At 47.3% G+C, this 21,730-nt stretch overlaps 1 protein-coding gene across 1 annotated transcript; it reads right to left on the reverse strand.

Annotated features, from left to right (window-relative positions):
• Positions 1–398: 398 nt before the first annotated feature.
• Pcdh12 (protocadherin 12) lies at positions 399–15,227 on the reverse strand. The gene is made up of 4 exons (XM_051200759.1): positions 11,970–15,227; positions 8,698–8,795; positions 6,823–6,974; positions 399–2,466 (listed from the first exon to the last, which is right to left on the reverse strand). Exons 1-4 carry the CDS (start codon positions 14,847–14,849, stop codon positions 2,051–2,053), a joined length of 3,546 nt encoding a protein of 1,181 aa, XP_051056716.1. The 5' UTR covers positions 14,850–15,227; the 3' UTR covers positions 399–2,050.
• Positions 15,228–21,730: the final 6,503 nt, after the last annotated feature.

A 21,730-nucleotide genomic window follows, 5' to 3' on the forward strand; every position in this document is an offset into this window, starting at 1 on the left:
TCTCTTTTGGTTTGGTTTGGTTTGGTTTTTGTGGAGACAAGGTTTCTCTGTGTAACCTCGACTATTCTGGAACTCACTCTGTAGACCAGGCTGGCCTCAAACTCAAAGACTGGCTTTCCTCTGTCTCCCAAGTGCTGAGATTAAAGGTGTGTGTCACCACTGCCCAGATTGGTTTAGTGTTTCTAATGATGGAGCCTCAGCCACGGTTCCAGTATCCCCAGGTCATCCCCCCACTCCATCTCTCCTCTACCTGCAAATCCACTAATAACTTGTGAGATCAGCATGGTCTAGTTTTGTACTATAGTCTTTAGGCTTTGCTTTTACATAATAGAACTATTCCCCCCCCCCAATGAAGTCCTACCTGGAGAGTCAACATAAATAAAGGGAAACTCTGAAGCATTTGTTTACCCATTTATTCATTCATATATCCACTTAACAAGTATCTCTAGTGTCATCTATGCCAGGCATCTGGCTGGACAAGCTGGAATGTCTGTCTGCTTGGTTTTCACAGCCTCTCTCAGTAGCCTGGAACCCAGCAGCTCTGTGAACCAGCTGGGAAGTCACAGGTTTCCTATGATCACCCTGACCTGGAGTGAGGCATTGAGAGACCCAGGCATTGCCTCTGAAATGCTTAACTTCTGGTCTCATACGGCTCATCTGTAAGATGGACTAACACCGCATTCCCAGTGTGTGCAACTGTCACCAGCCTTCTGTGAGAGCATGGCTGGCCCTGAAGAGGATACGTGAGGCAGACACTATCTTCTGCCTTTAGTGTCCAGGAGAGCACCTCCATATTATCCTAAACTAGCTGTGACTACTTGGAAATTTCCAGGGACAAAAAGCCTTGGGAACATATTAGCTATTTCTTCACTCTTCCCAGCCCTGAAAGTCTAGCTGCTGTCAGTATGGATTTCATAGACCCAGTTCACATACCATCCTCGGGCTTCAATTCCCAGACCCAAACCTGTCAGTAGAGAAAGACTTCTCCAACTGGGGAGCCAGATAAGATGACTTCTGCATCTGAAAGGCCACTCCCTGGAAAGGGGGTCTGGCATTGGGCAGATGCAAGCTCCTTTCAACCCATGCTTGTAAGCAGATAGCCATATAGGCCTGAATGCCTTCTATCTGCAAGTCTTCATCTCAGAAACTTTACCTTTTCTGTTCCGTGGTTGGAGATCTAGTGCCATGGTTGATGGCATGGGCTTTGGTGTTTGGCCAACCTAAACACAAATCCTGGCTCTGCCTCTACTCCCTGCGCACTCCTGGGAAAGACAGGCAACTTTTCCAAGCTTCGTATCTGTGAAATGGGTATAATAATACCACCAGCCTAGCACTGTGGGGAAAATAATCAAATGAAAGCCTAGTGCCTGGCTCATATAAATACTCTATTTACAGTCTTGCTTTGTTTAATCCCGATTTTCCAGCTGAGAAACATATTATTGGATCACATAGTGGAGTGGGGTCAAGGACACATGTCCATCACCTGCGTACCTGTCACTGTGAACCAGTGTGACCCACTCTTGCCATGACACAACAGAAGTTTCATGCCAGGAATTAGATGACAAACAGACCTCACTCTGGTACTCCGGCAAACAAGAGAACGAACTGTAGTTTGGTTTTTTGGTTTTTTTCATTAGTAGGTCAGAGAGCATTGCCTGGCTCCTCTAGGAACCAGCCCTCTGCCTTCAGTCTCCAGTGAGGCTACCTCCATGCTTATGATTCTACACTCTGTGGCATCTGCTCCTCCTGAGGGCCAACTCTTAACACTCTGTATGTTTTACCACAAACTCCTTGGTGAGAAACAAGCTGTCCCTGTCCTCCATAAAGCTCAGCCACAGCGTTTGTTACAAGGTCTGCTTTGGCCAATTACCTGTTAGTCCTCCTCTGTGGGATACAGCATCAGTCACCCTAAAATTAGAGGTATCTCTGGCCAGTGAGTTCCACAATTTTAGAAACCAGCTCGCTCTGTGAGAGCCTCAAAGCCTGAGTTACCCTAACATCTTCCAGGGGACCTGGTTCTTGGATCCAAAGGCATCCCAACCAACCATGTTCATAGATTCCTGTCACAGCCAAGTCTGCCCTCTTCTGCCTTCTTTCTACCCAGCTGTGCTTCTGAGCCCTGAGCCGAAGCCCCACTGGTGGCTAGGTCTAGGCTGAGGGTTCTGCCGCACACTGAGAGCCTCCGCAAAGCCGCAGATGCAGCCTCCACTGGCACAGTATGCTGCTCCAACAACATCTCTAGCAGCGAGCTCATCTCAGAGACAAACGTGCTGGCCAGGCGAGTGCCTGTTGGGCTTAGTTCGGGTCCGGGTCCCGCTGTTTTGCCAAATGTCTGGAAGGTTCTTGGTTCCTCTGAAGCTGCGGTGTCAGGGGAAGACAAGTTGTCTCGGTAATTGGTGGTGAGGGGCAACGATAGTCTCGCCATCCAGGCTGGGTCAGGGGGACTCAGCTTGTCCAGAGCCAGACCTGCAGAGGAAGGAGGGACACCGTGAGGGCAGGGAAGCCAGGCGGGGTGTGGCTGTAAGAAGGACAACAGCAGTGGACAAAGAAGGAAAAGGAAATGGTTGCGGACACAGTAGGGTGAGAACGGGACAGGAAGGAAGAGGCCTTGATGGGCAAGCTCCCTGGGCAGGAAAGCTGCTGACCAAAGCAGCCGGAAGAGCTTGGTGGCATGAGGAAAGATAGTCTGTTTGAGCATGGAGGAACACACCAGGTACCCTAACACCTGGGAAACTGAGGCAAGAGAGTCACAGCAAATTGAGGCCAGACTCATCTATACTTCAAGTTCCAGACCATCCAAGGACCCTATCACTAAAACAAGAAGAAAAAAGGAAGAAATAATAATGACCACTTACTAACTGCTTACATGCCAAGAGATTGCAAAATTATCTCATTTCACCTTCTCAGGCATTTGAGGTCAAAAGTCTTATCTCTATTTTAAGGAGGAGGAAATTTACCCTCAAAGAAGTCTTGTTTTCTAGGTAACCAAAACTGATTGGCCCTAGGTCTGATGACTTTGAAGGCCCTGGCACTCCCCAACCCTACCCACTCTCTGGGAAGCATGGCCTTCTTGCCCCTGGTGCTCCTCAGATCCACCTCTGGAATTCCCAGGGATGACAGGGCCTGTGCACTGTCTCCACCTGGCCCCTATCTCCTCCCGCTCACACTGATACTTGTCCTGGCCTAGTGTCCAGCTGAGAAGGGTCTGCCTGCCTGAGGATTGTCCTGAGGAAGGGAAGTGTCAGCAGCAGCGGCAGCCTGGTGTGGGTGGCATAAAAAAAAAGATGTTCCCTAGATTCCCATGCCGCCATCACACTTCTTTCCTCATCTCTCCATCAGAAAATCTTGTCTCAAAATAATACTCTAGGAGCTGGGTGGGGTGGCACATGCCTGTGCTCCCAGCACTCAGGAGGCTGAGGGTTACTGGGAGTTCCAGGATAGAATAAGTTACACAGAACACTAGGCCAGCTGCCACTATGTAAGACTCTCTCAAATAACAACAAATAAACATGGATTCCAGCCCCAAAATCAAAGACAAAGCAGGAGGGGTAAAAAAGGAAACCCACTTTCTTGCTTATGAAACACACACACACACACACATACACACACACAGAGAGAGAGAGAGAGAGAGAGAGAGAGAGAGAGAGAGAGAGAGAGATCAGAGAGAGGTAGAGAGAGAACATGTGTTATTGTTAATAGGTATTTAATGCTTGTTTGAGGTTAGTTGTTTTAAATCTGTGCAAGAAGAAGATACTGGAAGGAAATAGGGTAAAATATTAACTGAAATTCTCTGGGTATGAATGATTTGTACTTTGTTTGCCTATATTTCCTACATTATAAGAATGGTACTTTGGCAACTTGAAAAGGTCATTTCAACATGCAGCTAATCATTTGTTTGAATCTGTGAATGACCCCCTGGTTCTTGCCTTCAGTTCTCAACTGTACAGGATGGGGTGTCTGGCCCCCCTGCCTGGGATTTGGTGGTTGTCTGTTGTATGATTAATGGACATAATGAATGACTCTTAATATTGGCAGACTGTAAACATTAGTTCCCTGAGACTCTGAGACATAAGAGTTGGAATTCTTGGTAGTACAGACTCCAGCATTTCCTTATTCATGGTCCACTTCAGAGGAGAATGGGAAATTATGGATCACGTGAGAAGAGCTGCAAAGTGATGAGTTCCCTGCGTTCATTACGAATTCAGAGAGCTCAGTGAATTCAGTGAGTTCATGTTCATAAAATACACCCTCCCCGTGTGTGTAGGCTACCAGAAGCCAATATCAGATGTCCCATTCCATTTCTCTTCTTTTTTGAGATGGGCTCTCACGTTGTAGCCCTGGTTGGCTTGGAACTCCTTATGTAGACCAAGCTAGTCTCAAACTCACAGATGTTCACCTGCCTCTGCCTCGTGAGTACTGGCATCAAAGGCATGTGCCACCATGCCTGACTTCCAACTTAGTTTTTGAGACAGACTCTCTCACTCAACCGGGAGCTCGTGATTCAGCTAGGCTAGCTAGTCAGCAGGCCCCAGAGACCCTCCAGTCTCTGCCTCCCCAGCACCCAGATTACAGATGCACACTCTCATGCCTGGCTTTTACATGGGTCTTTGGGGAGCCAAACTTAGATCCTCAAACTTTTGTGGTAAACACTTCACCCACTGAGTCATCGTTATCACTTCTTCAGATGGCTTTTGTTTTTGGTTTTGTTTTTTTTTTTTTAGTCTGATCTCCAAGTCCCCAATCCTAAACATGTCTCAGTAGCCCTGGGGCATCCAGTTCTTAGCAAAGTCTTTCCTGCCCCAGTTTTGGTCTTCCCAATTCACATTGCCCAGTGCCTTCTGGGCTGTGGGGAGTCAAGGATTGAGCCAACAGGTTCTAGCCACAGCTGGTCAATGATAAAATGTAAAACCACAGCCACCAACCATATGTGGGTACTGAGCTCTCACGACTAAGGACTGAACATTTCATTCTATTTAACTTCACTTTATTTAAACTTAAATAGCCTTATGTGGCCAGTGGCTACCATACTGAACAGCACAGCTCTAAAATTTAGAGCCATATTGCCTATATTAATAGCCATTAGTTGTGTGACCCTTGGCAAATTGTTAAATACTCTTGATCTTCAGCTTTTTTTTATTTCCCTTTATGAAATGGGGATAATGGATAGTCTCCTTCTCTTCATATTTTCTCCAAAGACTCTTACAGTAGGTGACTTGCACTTAAAAAGCACTCTGTCCATGCTAGTTATGGTGTTTAGCCCCAGAGAGAGCAAAAGCTGCCATGCCTTGCAGCCAGATAGAACAGGGGGAAATAAATTAACTCCAGAAACAGAGGATGGGATGGTCAGGGGTGGGGTACGTCACCTAAGGGAGGTAGATCAGTTCCCACAGAAGGTGCTTGAATGGCAGTCTTGCATTAAAATTTATATTATGTTTATAGTTAAAACGAATTGCTTTCCTTTCCTTCCTCCACCTCCCTTTTTTGTTTTTTTGTTTATTTATTTATTTTTAAATAAGGTATTATGTAGTTCAGAATAGTCCCAAATTTGTCAAGGATGACCTTGAGCTTCTGACCTTCCCATCTCCAGCTCGAATATCCTGGGATTACAGGCTGAAACCAACAGGCCCAGTTAATGTCATGCTTGGGAATGAACCCAGGAGCAGGCAAGCACTCTACCAATTGAGCTACATTCTAACCCAAACCACTTTTTCTTTATTTTGTAGAAAAACAAAGAATCTCTTTATTTTCAATTATCACATTAAGGAGTTGTCTCTTTTCTGGAGTGAAAGGTTATTTAAATATGCCAAAAGCAACGGTGCAGTTGAGTTTATACTTCTCAGGTTTGGGCTCCCAGCCAAGACTGAGGAGACTCTGGGCAGGCCAGCTTACTTCCTGAGCCTGTGTTCACCTGTGCATTGCATTTGCTATTATCTACCCCAGAGGACTACCTGTAGACTTTCCTGGTGCTTGATACACAGACCAAAAGTAGCTGTTTACTCAGCAATGACCCTAAGTCAAGCCTTGTGCTTGTGTTATTCTCGTTCCTATTTTTTTTTAAAGATTTAAATATTCTATTTTATGTATATGAGTGTTTTGCCTGCCTGTGTGTAGCATGTGTATATCTAGTGACCGTGAAGTTTAGAAAAGTGTGTTGGGTCCCTGAAACTAGAGTTACAGACAGTTGTGAGCTCCTGTGTGGGTGCTGGGAACTGAACCCAGGTCCTCTGGAAGAGCTGTCAGTTGCCTTAACCACTGAGTCATCTCTCCAGCCCCGTTTGTTATTCTTAATGATTTCTAAAAAGTAGAACTTGGGGTCCTCTTTTTATAGCAACTCACCACTGTCTATAACTCCAGTTCCAGGGGATCCTTCCAAAGGCAAATAGGTGGGCAAAACACCAATGCACATAAAATAAAAATAAATAAATAAAATGTAAAAAGTAGAACCCCGTCGCTAAACAAGAGAAAGCTGGGCACAGTAGCTCATGACTATGATCCTGCACTTGGGAAGTTGAGACAGGATTTCAAAGTCAGCCTGGGCTACATATAGATAGTGAAACCTGTCAATAAACAATCAAACCAACACCACAACCACAAAACTAAATAAACAGATAACCACTTTCTGAGACTGCAGGGAAAATAAGATGCTGACCACACCCCTCCCCAGGCCACACCTCTCTCTATAGCAGATTGGACTACCCTGGAGTGCGTGTGTGTGTGTGTGTGTGTGTGTGTGTGTGTGTGTGTGTGTGTGTGTGTGCATGGGCGGATGATGGGCACTGAAACCCACCCACTGAAACAGGGCTGACCCCGGAACATCCCTACCTGTATGGGAATCCAGCAGGCTGGACAGCTCTTCTTCTAGGAGTCGCTTCACAGAAAGGTCCTCCTCAGGTCCTAAGGGACCTTCTTCCAGGTCAGGTTCTGCTTGGCCACCGGGCCTGCCACCTGGACCATCAGTGTTTGGGCTGGTAGCCCTGTGAAGAAGCCAACAGGGTTTCACCTGAGGAATTCTCACATAACTGTCTGTTCATGGCATCTGTGTCATTTGTCATCTATACAAGGAGCTGGTGCATAGCCTGGCTTACAGTCAGGGTGAGCTGGATCTTACATTCCCCGCCTTCCTGCTGATGGTTTCCTCTTCTATGAAATGGGAGTAATAAGTAGTAACTTTCATGGGGTTTAGTAAATGAGACCTCATAGGTGAAAGGAAAAATCTCCTAGAGGGGTTCCAAAGCCCGTGATTCCTATTTGATTTTTGTTGTCCTCATTCCCCACTGTGCTATTAAGAGGTCAGCCAGGAGGTGGCAAGCTGGGGGTGATGGTGACAACTACCTTAAGTCAGGCCTCCTGCTGTGCAAGGTGCAGCCCCTCATCCATTGGAGCCTGTACAGAAGAATCATTCCCGTTCACCACCCAGAAGATTTTTACAGCTTGCCTAAGGCCCCCATGGACTAGATAATTATGAAAGAATTTAAATCCAGACCCATGACTCTGGAATGTGAGCACTGTTAGGGTTCAGGAAAGCATGTCAAAATGTGAAGAAGGCCTTTAAAGCTGGTCCTCTGACCTCCCAGAGCTCCCACCCCCCCAGGCCAATAGATAGCAATCTAGAATTCCTTTCCCAAAGTAGGTCATAGAAACTAGAACTTTTCCCAAAGCCAACCATAAAACCTTTCCCCTTTACTTTCTGTGTAAGAATTGGCAATAAAGAAATTCTCTGACTTGCCTAGCTTGATTGCAGGTTATAAATCCCTCATTCCAGAAAAGCTCCTAGCTCATACCTGAAAGCAGGGAATGCTCATTGGAGCAGCCAAGAATCCATTCAGATAAGCTTTGCTGGGACTCCCTCCTTGGTCTAAATTTCAACTTGCTCATACCCTTTTAGCCAATTATATTTTCACAGGTATCCCTGAAACTCTGCACCCAATCTTAAAGATGGGTCTTTGGATCTTCACTCTAAAGGCTTCTTCTGTATCACATAAAACAATGATTTAAAACTTGTTATGGGGCCCATGAAATAGATGCCTCAGTGGCTAACAGTACTTGCCACCAAACCCACATGCCCTGAGTTCAATCCCTGAGACCTGTGTGGTGGAAAAGAGACCAGACACCCACATGCTGTCCTCTGTCCTACACACACACACACACACACACACACACACCCCAACTCATACACAAAATAAGTAAATGTAAAATAACTTTTTATCCGGTTCACTGGTCTGTTGGAAATTTCTTCCCACAGACTCAAACGTTGAGCCTGCAGAAGGAAAAATCTGGTTTTTTTGCTTGCTTGCTTGTTTGTTTTCCATGCATATTGAAGAATAGGACTCGATATCCTCTTGAGGTCTCTTTAGCTCCAGGATTGTCCTCAGGGGCATGCCCTCACATCTACATCCTTATATAGTATGTTTGCAGGCCAATAGAAAGAAAAGTAAAAGTTACAGGTTTCAAACCAAACCAGTAATCAGGGGAGATAGTCAGAGCTAAGAGATGAAGTAATTTCCTTAGCAACACTGGGACCTGTAAATATCATAGATACAGCGGCCCCAGGATGGAGCCTCCAAAGGGGGGGATAGGTGCTGTGTGCTGCGTGAACCCCTGGGCTGGGCTCACATGGTGTTGATCCTTCCACACTCACCAAGGCTGTAGGCTAGTGATCCGGAGGAGACAGAGCTGTGGGTGCTACATGCTGCTTACCTGCTGCCGCTGGGCTTGGCCAAGTATTTATTTCCTCGGTGGTTTGGTTTGGGCTGGAATTGGCCCTGATGCAGCAAGGACAGCAGCTGGGAGATTTGCTACAAGACAGGAAAAATCTGTTGACTCCACACAATTCCGACCCAGCACGCTTCCTCGCCGGATGTTTCCCTCAATGCTGGTGCTTTCTTTTTATAGTTTTTCCTCTGGCTTCAGATGCTTCTGCGATCAGATGGGGGATGGGGAAATGGACCTGTGTGACTGAGACAGGGACCTGGGGGAGGGTGCTTTCCAGATTTGTTATGACACTGCAGCTGAAGGAGATAGCATGGGGACCCTTGGAACTATCCATCCCCATAAGCTCATTCCCTGGATTGACTGGTGGGCTTGGGGGGTTGGAGGGAAAAAGGCATTTCTAGATCATGCGGTTGTTACTTTGATAAGGATTCTCTTCAAGAGTTATTTTCCCCTTTGAGCAGTAGTCAAGCATTCTGGCTTGAATTTGTGTGTGTATATGTGTGAGTGTGTGTGTGTGTGGGGGGGGTTCCAAGACTGCATGGTAGAGGGCAGAAATGGTGGTGTCATTTAACCATTTCACTTATTCACCCTGTCAACCAATGGGCATGATTTAAAAAGCATTTCTTTGTGCCAGGCATAGTGTTTCCGTGGGACTTGTAAGAATGAGAAGGGGACCTGGTTGTCTTTGGAAGTTCATGGTTTACAAGGAAGGCAGGGAAGAGAGTGACAGAGACAGAGTGTGGGAGGGGCAAGGTCTGTGGGAGCAGCAGTCTCAAACCTATTTTGGAGCAGGCAGTAAGGAGGTCTGCTTTAAAAAATTACCGTTGACTTGCTTGTCTTTTGAGACAGGATCTGGCTATGTGGCGCAGGCTACCCTTGAACTCTTGTCTTAGTCTCCCGAGGGGCTGGAACTATAGGCATGTGCCACCAAACCTTGGCTTTCAGGCAATTCAACAAATGTTTTTTGAATTCTGTCTATATGCCAGGAACTCCTGCTGAGACTGGAGCTCTACAGGAATTCCTCCAGAGACAGGACGGTCTGGACATTAAGTGAAGACAGCTACTGTTAAGGGGTTCTCAAAGACTAGAAAAACGATAGCTTTTCAGAAGGATGGGGGAAGTGGGGATTGTCTGGATGTCAGCCCTATACCCCTAGATCCTGGAGGGAGAGGAAACAGACCCAGCTCTCATTCATGGTCACTAGATTGTGAACTCTCAGATTTTGAGACCTACTGAGACCTCAGCTTCATCATCTCTCATCTCTGAAGTGGGTTCAAATTCCCCACAGCATTGTCAGTGCTAAGTAGAAATGTTGATACTAAGATTCAGAAATGTCACCTCTAAAAATGCGCTTCTGGGTGGCCAGGACTAGGGTTGCACTGTGGCTTGGGAGCATCAGGGCCCCGTGGCCTGTCTCAGGTAGAGTCTGCCTTCCCACCAAGCCCAGAAGCCCTTAAAAGAGAAGCACCTTTATTCAAGTGATACTGCATAAACACAACCTGAAGCCCGATGCTGCGCTCTGCCATTGAGAGTCACTTCACACTTGGAACCCAAACTCTGGAGTTGGATTCAGATTCATACCCTAAACCTATTCCCTCCTTACCTCCCATCTTCATGGCCCTAGAAAATTGCTTATGGATTCTGAGCCTGTTTCCTCAACAGTATAATGATGAGACTGAGGTCACGTGGTGAATTGCTTGTTGATAGAGCCCCAGGTAGCACTTAGTGATTACCTGGTGACAACTAATCTCATCTGTGCTACACAATAGCTGCAGGAAGATGATACTGTCCCATGCATTTTGTAGACATGGAACCTGAGGCTCACAGTCCTCGAAGCAACAAGACCTGGGACTTGAACTCAGGTCTGACTATTGTGCAACTGAACTGTCAATGAGACCTGGGTATTGGGCATCTTACTCTTGACCTCTAGTTGATTCCAAATGGGTGCCTTTCTTTCCACGGCTTCAGTGCATCACACAGAGTGTCTTGTCTGCTCCCTACTGTCATGTCCAGTGGCATGGCATAAGAGTTCATCCTAAAAGCAGCTGGTGGATGAGTGAGTGAGTGAATGAACTGGTTGGCTGTAGTTCCCTCTGGGTTTGCAGAGAGCCCCAGGGTGAGATTCCTAAGAGAATAGCTAAACTACCTCCAAGTGGCTTCCTGGGAAGGGGGTTGGGAAAGAAGCTATGTCTCTGCTCCATGAGAAACCTGAGCTGCTTGTCTGACCCAACAAAAATATGTATCTGATGCTCAGCCTTGCCCAGTGAAAGCTCTCTGGATGTCAGAGAAGCAGTTAGGGATGCATTAAGCACCATCCCTGAAAAAGACCTCCCCTTTGTGTTTAGTAAATCCCCAGACATGAAACAGATGACTGCCCATCATCCCATTAGTCCTCCCTTCCAGGGCAGTAGAGACCAAGTGAGTTTAACATCATAATTCCCATTTGGTAGATGAAGAAAATGAGACTCTGAGGTTAAAGGTCATTTCCCACATTCTCCGGTTCTAAGTTGCTGTGTTTGAATAGGGATCTGCCTCACTAGACAGATAGTTGTTTCCACTGTCTCCCCAGCTGGGAAACTTTGGGGTCTCAAGCAAGTCCCCAGAGGGAGCATCACCTAGGCCTGACTGTTTCACTGGGAGGTTACCTAGACAAGATGATCAGGTTGAGAGCAGGGATGGAGAGGGGCCTTGTGGAGATGACAGCAATCATTTGCTGAGCATACACTACAGGCCAGGAAGACACTGCTGTCCAGCCACGCCTGCCATTGATCTATTCATTTTGTTTTGATGCAGTCTTACTGATGAGCATGCTGCTGAAGTGGGTACCTGCCACAGATAAGCTGAGGAACTCCTCTATGAGCCACAGGTGGGAAGAGGTAGAGCCAGGATTTGAACCCACATAACTTTACTCCAAAGTTTGTATTCCTAATCACTACCTTTGCTGTGTGCCTACATGTGCCAGGCATGCCTAAGTACTTTACAGGAATTAACTGATCTGATCCTCAGGACAACTCTGTAGGGCACACACTTCTTACTGCCATTCCTAGTTCACCATCAGGGAAACTGAGGCTCAGAAACAGCTAATTAGTCCAGGATCTCACTGCTAAGATCTTTTGAACGCAGCTACAGTGCCCTTAACTTCTACATCACAATGTGCTGGCTGAGTCTAAGGATGAATATGAAAAAATAAGGATATCTAATGCTTTTAGTAGTGTTCCGAGGGTGACCAGAAAAAGTGCTGCCCATGCTAGAGATACCTGGACAGGAGGGGAATCTCCAGCAAGCTCCTCCATGGGGTTCCGTTCCGCAAAAGCAGCCACAGATAGCCGGACCAGGCTCCTCAGAATCTGCTGAGGACCGGACTCTCCCTTAGGAGACACTTTGCCATTGAGATTTCGTTGCCGTCTCAGGGTTGCAGAGGAGGTTGGTGGGCTCTGTGGGGCCTCCTCACTGCCCTGATCTCCAGCCAGCCTTGCTATGGGGCTGCCAGGTACCTTCAGAGGCCTTAAGTGTGGCTGGCCTAGGGCAGGTGGGGACTCAGGAAGGCTTAGGTTCTCTCGGGAGGCATTCCTCTGCCTGGGATGGTTGAAAAGAAAGTTGAAGGTGTCCTGCAGTACCTCCTGGCTCTCTGCCAGAGCTCCCTGGTTGCCTTGGTTACGCAGGGTCCTGTATAGGGTTGGTGTGAGGTGGAAGGGAGCCTGCAGGCAAGGGTCCCAGCCTGCCTCCATCAATGCCTCCTTATTGGTATCCTTGTGGGATGACCTAACTTCATCAGCCTCATCCTCCTGGGCCCTAAGCATAGGCACCAGGTGGATGTCTGCCTTCTGAATGTGTTTCTGGGGCCTCTTGGGCTGTTGGCGGTACGTGGATTCAGCTTCGCGACAGTTGTAGGCCCTGTTATCCTTTTTCTCTGTCCGGCAGATGGACACGAACAGCGCCAATATTAACCCAAAGATGACTAGCAGTACAGCCAGGCATATCACTGCCAGCACTGGTGTGCTCAGGACCCCAGGCTCACGAGCAGAATCCCTTAGGTGGTCCACACTGGTGACAAACATGACCCTAAACAGAACTTGAGTCTGCAAGGAGGGGCTGCCCTGGTCCTCGACTACTATCCCCAGGTCCCACTGACTCCCAATGAGGTTGCTGGCATTGGTGACATTAATGAACAGCTGACCCAGTGAGGGGCTGAGGACAAAGAGATGAGCATCATTCCCACTTCGAATGCGGTAGAGGAGCTCCCCGTTGGCCCCTGAGTCTGCATCCCTGGCCACAATCGTAACCAAAAGGAAAGACCAGTGGCTGTGGGTAGCCAGTGGTGCTGTACCAATAACTGCTGGATCCAAGCCACTAGGATTCTCGATGGGCAACAGAAGGTGGCCCGTGGAGGCATTTACAAGCACTGAAAGGGTGACTTTGCCTTCACTAAGCACAGGCTCGATCACTTCTGGGGCATTATCATTGGCATCCAAGAGGCTAACCCACACAGACATGCTGGATGCAAGCTGGGGTTGCCCTCTGTCCTCTGCTATCACTTGGAACTCAAAGCCTGCCATCTGTTCATAGTCCAGTGACTTCTGAGCAGTGACTTCTCCTGTTTCAGAATCAATAGCTACTAGGTGAGAAACAGGGGAGTCCTTGATATGGTATGACACTTTCCCATTAATGCCCAAGTCAGCATCGTGAGCTTTAATAGTGATAAGATGGAGAGAGGGTGGGTTGTTTTCCCAAGTGGAGACTTCGTACCGGCTCTTCTCAAACACAGGGGCATTGTCATTGACATCACCGACCTGAATTCGGAGCTCCTTCTCAGCTGATAAGGGCTGGGGTCCTTGGTCTTGAGCGAACACAGTGAGGGTGTATATGGACCACTGCTCTCTGTCCAGTGTAGCATTGGTGAGCAGCATATACGTGTTGCCGTTAGTCCTTTTCAGCCTGAAGTGGCCCAGTTCTTGGTTCAGCCAACAGTGGACCAGGCCATTGTTTCCCGAGTCCAAGTCATTTGCACTGACAAGAGCAATGAAACTGTCCCTGGGAAGATCTTCTGACACCAGTAACGTCTGGGAGGCCCATGTGACGTGGATGCTTGGAGCATTGTCATTGACATCCAAAACTTTGATGAGAACTTTGCAATGGCCTGGGATGGAATTGGGACCCAGATCCCTTGCCTGGACATCCACCTCATAGGCAGGATTCTTTTCATAGTCTAGGGTTTGGCGCAGAATGATCTGGCCTGTCTTGGCATCTACGCCGAAGGTGTTCATCACCTCTGGAGACACATGCTTGCCAAAGAAGAACTCTACCTCCCCATTGGGTCCTTGGTCTGGGTCTGTCGCAGTTAGGTTTATGAGAAGAGTGCCAGGGGCAGTATCTTCTGGGATTTCTAGTGCTAGGGAACTCTCAGAAAACACTGGACTATTGTCATTGGAATCCAGGACATTGACCTTGACTACACTGGTGCCTGACTTAGGGGGATTCCCATTGTCATAGGCAGTCAGCACCAGATCAAAAAACGAGTGGACTTCCCTGTCCAGCTCCTTCACAACCATAAGTTCTGCATGTTTGGTCTCATCAGGCCCCACAATAACATCTAGGGCAAAGTGCTCATTGGGAGACAGGGAGTAGGAATGCAAGCTGTTAGGACCAGTGTCTTGGTCAACAGCTCTGTCCAAGGGGATTCGTGTGTAAAGAGAGGCGCTCTCAGAGATTTCCAGCTCCTGTTCACCCTTGGGAAACTGAGGCTGGTGGTCATTGATGTCCAGTACCTGAATCTCCACATGAATTAGGGCAGAAGCCCCTGTAGCAAGCACATCAAAGGACACCAGGCAGGGATCTTGCTGCCGGCATAGCTGCTCCCGATCCAGCCGGCTTGAAGTGCTGAGCAGGCCATCCTCAGAGTTCATCTGAATAGGCAGTGCCTGAGGCAGCTGCAGGATCTGGAAGGCATCTCCTGCCTTCCCACGCCTCTCCTCCACTCCCCATTCTTGGGACAGTTTCCCTATCACTGTGCCGGATGGCACTTCCTCCATCACTTGGAATTTCACCATGAGAGTGGCCACCTCCTGACAATCCCCTGAAAGGAACAAGTAGCTTCCTGGCCCCAAGAGCCCTAGCAGGAATGGCAGAAGTAGCATCATGCTTACCGCAGAGAGAGTTGGATTCAACCCACTCGAGCTAGCTCTTCAAAGGCAGGACGCGTCCCTGAGTGGTTCCTGAGAGGCTCGATCAGCCTGGATCTCCCGCTTCAGACCCGCTGGTACAACTTTGTCCCATAATTAGAAGATGCTGGAAGAAGCAGGATTCGCAAGCAAGGCCATCTTTGTCAAAAGTGATTGGAGAGGTCCCGAAACTGATGAATTGCTAGAGGAGATTCCTGCTCCACAGCAACACCAGCTGGTCCACTTAGCAGGGATGGGCAGGAACTGGTCTGAGAGAGACTTGACCTAGTAAATCGGGATGCAGGGATCTGACTTGCAAACAGTAACTAAGCTGGGGAAGCAGAGAAGCTGCTTTTTCCTATGGAAACCCCACCTACAGGAAAAGGGAGGGCTGTAAGTTTCAATGGCAATTAGAGAAAGAGCATTTCCTGTGAGGCTGAGAGGCCTGTCGCTGAAGAGGATAAGGCCAGGGCTCCTGGGACGGGTTGGATGAGAAGGTGCTGTCCATGCAGCAAGGCAGCCAATGAGGGACAGGGAACCACCGTGAAACCAAGTGAGCAAAGAGCTTGACCTATACTGATGTCCCTCTAGGGCATATCAGGCTCCCCATCTCTCTTCCTCCTCTCTCTCCCTCTCCCTCCTTCTCTCTCTCTCTCTCTCTCTCTCTCTCTCTCTCTCTCTCTCTCTCTCTCTCTCTCTCTCACCTTCTTTCTTCTATCTTCCACTCCCGTCTTTTTCTTATACTTGTTGGACCCTCTGCCTCAACTTTGCCCCCATGTTTGTCTCTCCAAGAAGCAACTATTATTAGTGGAAAAGCCACAGGAGCTAAAATGACAACAGTTCAGATGCTGACTTTGCAACTTATCAGCTGGGTCTTCTGAGATGATGATTTAATCTGCCTGACCCTCTATTCCTTCAGTGGGGCATGGAGGAGAATAGTTGTCCTCCCTGCTGGGAATTGTGAGGACTGGATGATATGATGTGTAAAATCCCTAGGTCTGGTCCTGGTCCCAAATCACAAACAATAATGTTGTTTGGGTAAGGGGATTGTAGTCGGACAGAGCACATTCCAGCTGTGGTTGGAGCTCTTACATTGGCCATGGGGTAGTTTTGACTCACATTGACCCCTGAGGGTGCCAATGGCTCTACCAGACCAGTCTGATCTGATTGCAAGACTCCCCTCCCCTTCCTGAAATCCTTGGGATCCATTGTTCTCTGCATCTGGTCCAACTTGAGTCCCTGTCTGGGGAACCCCCAGCCTCCCTTCCTCTGTCTCGAGCTTTTTATGTTTCATTCTCCCACACCTTCCTCTCCCTTTCATCCGTCTTTCCGTCCCTTCCTCCAATTCTTCTCAACCCGCTTTTGTTTATGGGAGCACTGGCAAGGCATGCCTTACCTCCACTCTCACCCCTGGACTTACTAAGGCGAGCTCTCTCACACCTTCTCACTTAGGCAGGTGCAGGAAGGCAGAGGAGTGGGCAGGCTGCTTGTGTGGCCTCGTGGCTTCTTTTCCTTCTTTTCCTCCAATATTCTTCTAGCCTTATGCCCCAGCCTTATGTAAGTGTATTCTGGGGTCTGTGAAGCATTTGAAATGGTAGAAATTAAGGTCAACTTCCCAAAGAGGGGTGTCTATTGCTGAATCCTTGGGGCCAGAGATGCCCCATTTGGATACAGTGACACCATTCAGGGTTTGTTGGCATAGAGATCCATGGCAGTCAGGCTTGGGGTGGCTGAGGGTTAGCCACATGCACCCCTCCCCTTCCCTCTGCCCTTTCTCTCCTCCCATCCTGCATTTCACTCATGGAGTTTGCTCACCCGTCTCTGGGGGGCCACTTAGCCATGGCGGGGGTCCTGAGTCCATAAGGCCATTTCCTATGGCACAGCCTTGGAGACTGCCAGACCCTTACAGATTTAGAGCACAAATGATTGATTCTCTGAGCCTGAGTTTCCATCTCTGAAAGTGTGGTTATCATCCATCCTATAAGTTTATAGTAAGGATGAAAAGAGTGATACACACGGAGGTCCGAGTATGGGGGTCTGGCAGGAAGCACTCAGCAGGTAGAGACCACCATTTTCGCTTTCTCATCTTGCAGATTTAATGGCTCATATGCAAATGTGAAGTCAGTCATGCAGTTACCTTTCTGCTGCTGTTTGCTTGTTTGTTCATTTTCTCTTCCTTTGTCTGGTCTCCCTTAGCTCTAGGTGGGCAAGATGAAGCCTATAGTACAAGGGGAGCCATGTGGTTTCCCTCAGAGCACAGGAACACAGAGGATGCTCATTGTCCTCTGGTGACAGCCTACATGATGACCTCACTGTCTGACCCTTATTCATCCTACTGCTGCACCAGGCAGCAGAGACTGTGACCCCAAAGGGCTTATGGTCGATGCGGAAGTAGGGGAAATGAAAATGTGAGCCCAGTGTAGTCGTTAGACTGTGGCCTGAGAGTCAGTGGCAGTGCCTCAGGACAGGTGCTCAGTGATCCCTGATGGACAGGAGCAGTTCACTAGGGCAATGGGAAGAGCAAAGAAAGGCAAAGCAGGCCACAGATGGAGGCTGGGCAGAGACTGCAATGTGGACAAGCTGGTTTCTTGTGCTGCACCTGGAGGGTCTATGTGGTACAGACGATGGAAGGCTGGAACAGGGTCACTGGAAGATGAAAGGCCTGGATCCCCACAGGAAGGACCTAAAACTTGTTCTGGAGGCCAGAGGAGCTTTGGGAAGGCTCAAAGCAGGATGATAAGAACAGCAACGACTTGCCAGCCTCTGTCCTGAGTGATTTACCCATGTCCTCTCATCCCCCCTCCCCTGCCCCCACCACACAGCCACGTCATCTGGCTAAAGAAGCTGATCACAGGAAAACTGTCCAAGATCCTACAGATTTGCCTTCCAGAAAGCCTCTTCAGCTACACCCGGAGAGGTAGCAGAAAAGGGAGACCAGTGGAGAGTCTGCAGGAGAGCAGAATGCAGAGAATGTTTCCCCGAGTGGGAATGTTTCCAGAATGCCATCTGGTGGCCAAAGGCAGAGAGCAAAGCACAGAGGCACCGAGAGGACAGCCACCAAAGTGGGAGGGGTCACAGAGCTGTGCTGCACAGATGCACATAAACAGAAGAGACCGCAAATAATAACATAGCTCAGTGCAGCAGCGGTTTTCAACCTTCCTAACCCTGTGACCCTTTGGTATAGTTCCTTATGTTGTGGTGATATCCAACCATAAAATTATTTCACTGCTACTTCGTAGCTGTAATTTTGCTACTGTTACAAATCATAATATAAATATCTGATATGTGACCCCCCAAAGGTCACATACCCACAAGTTGAAAACCGTTCTTAATAGATGATCAAACCTGGGTGTGATACTACATTCATGTAAAGTCAGTACTGGTCAGAAGCTCAAGGTTATTCTTGGTATAAAGCAAGATGGAGGCCAGCCTGGGCTACATGTGGTCCTATCTCAAAACAGCAACAACATCAAAAGATAACCAGGGCTCAGAAAGAAAGAATGGAGTTCACGATTTTACATGTGTTATTTATATTCTTGAGAAGAAACTGCTGTGGATATTTAGCAATGCTATGTACAATTACATATAATAGAATATATGTGCTTATGCGTGCATATGTATGTTACGACCATGAATTTAAAAAAATGAGCTCACATCACAAAACTTTGAATTTGTACTTCACATGTGTTTTGTTGTTATTGCTTGGTTTTGGTTTTGGGGATCTCTTTCTGAAACAGGGTTTTATACAGCTTGAACTCCCTGTGAAGCAAAGGATGACCTTTAAAATTCCCCATCCTCCTGCTTTGGCCTCCTGAATATTAAGATTACAGGTGCATGGTGTCATTCATAGCTTGCTAGGTATGATTTTTTTCCTTTGTTTTTCGAGACAGGGTTTCTCTGTGGTTTTGGAGGCTGACTTGGAACTCATTCTTGTAGACCAGGCTGGTCTTGAACTTACAGAGATCCACCTGCCTCTGCCTCTTGAGTGCTGGGATTAAAGGCATGCACCACTACCACCTCCTGGTGTGATTTTTTTAAAATCATTGTTATATGCTTGTTTTATTGGCATTGGTGACATAAAGTTGAGGTACACCTTGAAAGTCCCAAAAGTTTATGAAACAAGACATCAGACCGCTCACAGGTGTTGTGTCTGGGAAGGAGGTGTCCATGTTGTCCTCTCTCCTTCCTTCTTCTGGGGGATAACCTTTAACCACAGTCTGTCAAAGGGTGAGCAGAGCTCTCACTGGAGTTTGTTTAGAAATTTCATTTCCTTGAATGTTGAAAAAAGTTTGGAAGGAGCAGAGGAAGTATTTGAAATAGGTTTGAAACAGCTGAACATGGCCTCCCTCAGGTCCTAGAGATATGAAGACAACGGTAAACTGGGGCTACAGCTTGACATCTTTGTGAACCCCGAGCCTTGAGGGTGACTCCTTGGGTACAGTGAGGAACTGAGGGATACGATGAGAAGGGTGAGAACCAGCCAATCTATTCAGAACAGTTGGAATCTCCATTGACAAGATGGCTAAATAAAGGCTAAGCCCACCCACGCAGTATAGGCATCCTGATTTGGCCTTTAGGATTGGCTGTCCTGAGACTGCCCACTAAGATAGCTCCAAGGAGGCCTGGAAGCATTGCCCTCAGGATCATTCCACTCACAAAGGTGGCTGGACCATCCAAGGTCATCCTCCTTTTAGAGCCAGACATTGTTGAAGTGAGAGCCAAGAGTCTTGACTAGGGGAACTCAACTAGTTACTCTGGGTCACTTGCTCCTGGCGTGGCCTTTAGGGCTTTACTAGGACAGGTGACAAATGTCAAGTCTCACACCATGGCATCTCTTTCTAGACAAGTGCAGAAAGAAAAATGGACTTTGTAAGGAGAAACGTGTCAAGACATAGGACTTTTCAAGAAATGAAAAGGTGTTCTGTCTTAGAAAAGAGCAGTAGTCCTCAAAGGGTCCACACATGGGAATGACTGGAAAGGTTGAGAAATGCTAGAGGCAGGCTAAGAAAATGCGTGTTTCCTTTCCCAGTCTGCCAAGGATGATTATTCAATTTGTAGTTTAATTATCACTCCTTCTAGAAGGCCTCTAGTATCAGATTGGTTGGATCCCCTCCCTCCTTTTTTATGAGACCACATTGATCTATGTTATAAGATGAAAAAATAGCAACGAAAATTGAAGAAGTTAGGAATGTTGTTGGCGAAAACAAGCTCTAAAGGGAGTGGAAGGTGAGGACATTGAAGAAGTTGTGGCAAACTATGGACCTCCTTCATGATTTTCAGAAAAAAATGCAAAAATAGATTGATGGTATTTTCAACCTCTCGATCACCAATCTTCAGAGGGGAAGGCACTAATTTACTTGTTCTTTTCTTTTCTTTTTTTCTTTTCAGATTTTTGAGCCAAGGTCTCTCTGTGTGTAGCCTTGACTGTCCTAGAACTCACCCTGTAGACCATGCTGGCCCAGAAATCAGAGATTCACCTACTTCTCCCTCATGAGTGCTTGGATTAAAAGTGTGGGTCACCACTACCTGGCTTAATTTACTTGTTTGAATTCTGGTGTGTGTGTGTGTGTGTGTGTGTGTGTTGTTGTTGTTGTTGTTGTTGTTGTTGTTGTTGTTTGAGGAAGGATCTCAGTAGCTCAGGCTGGCCTTGAACTCCTGGTCTTCCTGCCTTATCTGTCAAGTCTTGGGGTTACAGATATGTGTCTCCTGGTTTATAGACTTCAATTCCAATACTCTGCAGGTGCTCCTGACATACACTCCATCTCTACCCCAGCCCCACTAGGAACTCTGAGTAGTTTTTCAGAAGCACCAGCAGCTTTATAAAGCCAAATCCTACAACCAACTCTATAGCTTCATCAGAAAGTGAGGATGCTTACCCAGCATCCTCCAGGTCACCTTCTTTCCCAATACCTGTGTCTCTCTGCTTCCCTAAGCTGTGGAGTCACCTGGTTCTGTCTCCACATTCTACACAGTTCTTTGTTTCTCAGACCTCACCTTTGGCTTTCCTTCCTTATAGCTCCCAGGTGTAGCATGTCCCCGGCCACGGTCCTTAACCCTCTCCTGAGCATTATTGGCTCAGTAACAGATTGCCAGTTTGCCATATAAAAATATAGGATGCTTAGTTAGATCTGAAATTCAGATAAACAGAGAATACATTTTTTTGCTCTAAGTATTTTTACCCGGCAGCCCTGCCTAGAAATAATATTCACTTCAGCACAAGTTTCTTCCCGTCCCCCAACACCCCACATTTTGATCTACACAGTGAATTTGAAAATGTATCAGTAAACACAAAAAACAAACACACTGACTGGGAGCATCATCTGCACATGAATATTCAGAAGCTGACTGTTGATTGGCCTTGTTATGCACTCAGCATTTCTGGGTCAGTCTGGGATCGAACTGTTCTCACACTGCAAGAGCGAGCCCAGAGGAAGCCTGGATCACACTCAGTCATTAAATCATTCAGTCCCCCAATCATTCATTTATTTGGTGGCATTCAGCATGTTCTTCTCTGTTTACAAGGTCAATTTTTAGGGAGCAAGGGAAATAGCTCAAGTTGACCCACATTCTCCCTCCCTCTGAACCTTGGGTTTGGATTTTTTTCTCTCTGTAGAGAATCTAATCAGCCTAATCCTCTCCTTGCTCCAGAACGGCTCTTGCAGGAAGGAAAATGAGCCTTCCCATCGTTACATAAATTCTCAGGGGGCTTCCCTTTACAAGTTTCTGACAGCTAGGAGTTGAGCCCGGAGCTCTGAGAGAAACTGCCACACACTGATTTATGATGGCAGCTGCTGCTAAACCTCAACCTCTTTCCTCCTCACAGAACTATGTTACCTTGGGGTTACAAAACTCTTTTCACT

Source organism: Phodopus roborovskii, unplaced genomic scaffold (assembly GCF_943737965.1).
Source record: "Phodopus roborovskii unplaced genomic scaffold, PHOROB, whole genome shotgun sequence".
NCBI lineage: Eukaryota > Metazoa > Chordata > Mammalia > Rodentia > Cricetidae > Phodopus > Phodopus roborovskii.

Coding starts and splice junctions, on each gene's coding strand:
- Pcdh12 (XM_051200759.1), bottom strand. CDS start 14,849: ATGATGCTACTTCTGCCATTCCTGCTAGGGCTCTTGGGGCCAGGAAGC. Junction 8,796..11,969: donor GAGATTCCCCTCCTGTCCAG/GTATCTCTAGCA, acceptor CCTGTCTTGTAG/CAAATCTCCCAGCTGCTGTC. Junction 6,975..8,697: donor GCCAAGCCCAGCGGCAGCAG/GTAAGCAGCATG, acceptor GCTTCTTCACAG/GGCTACCAGCCCAAACACTG.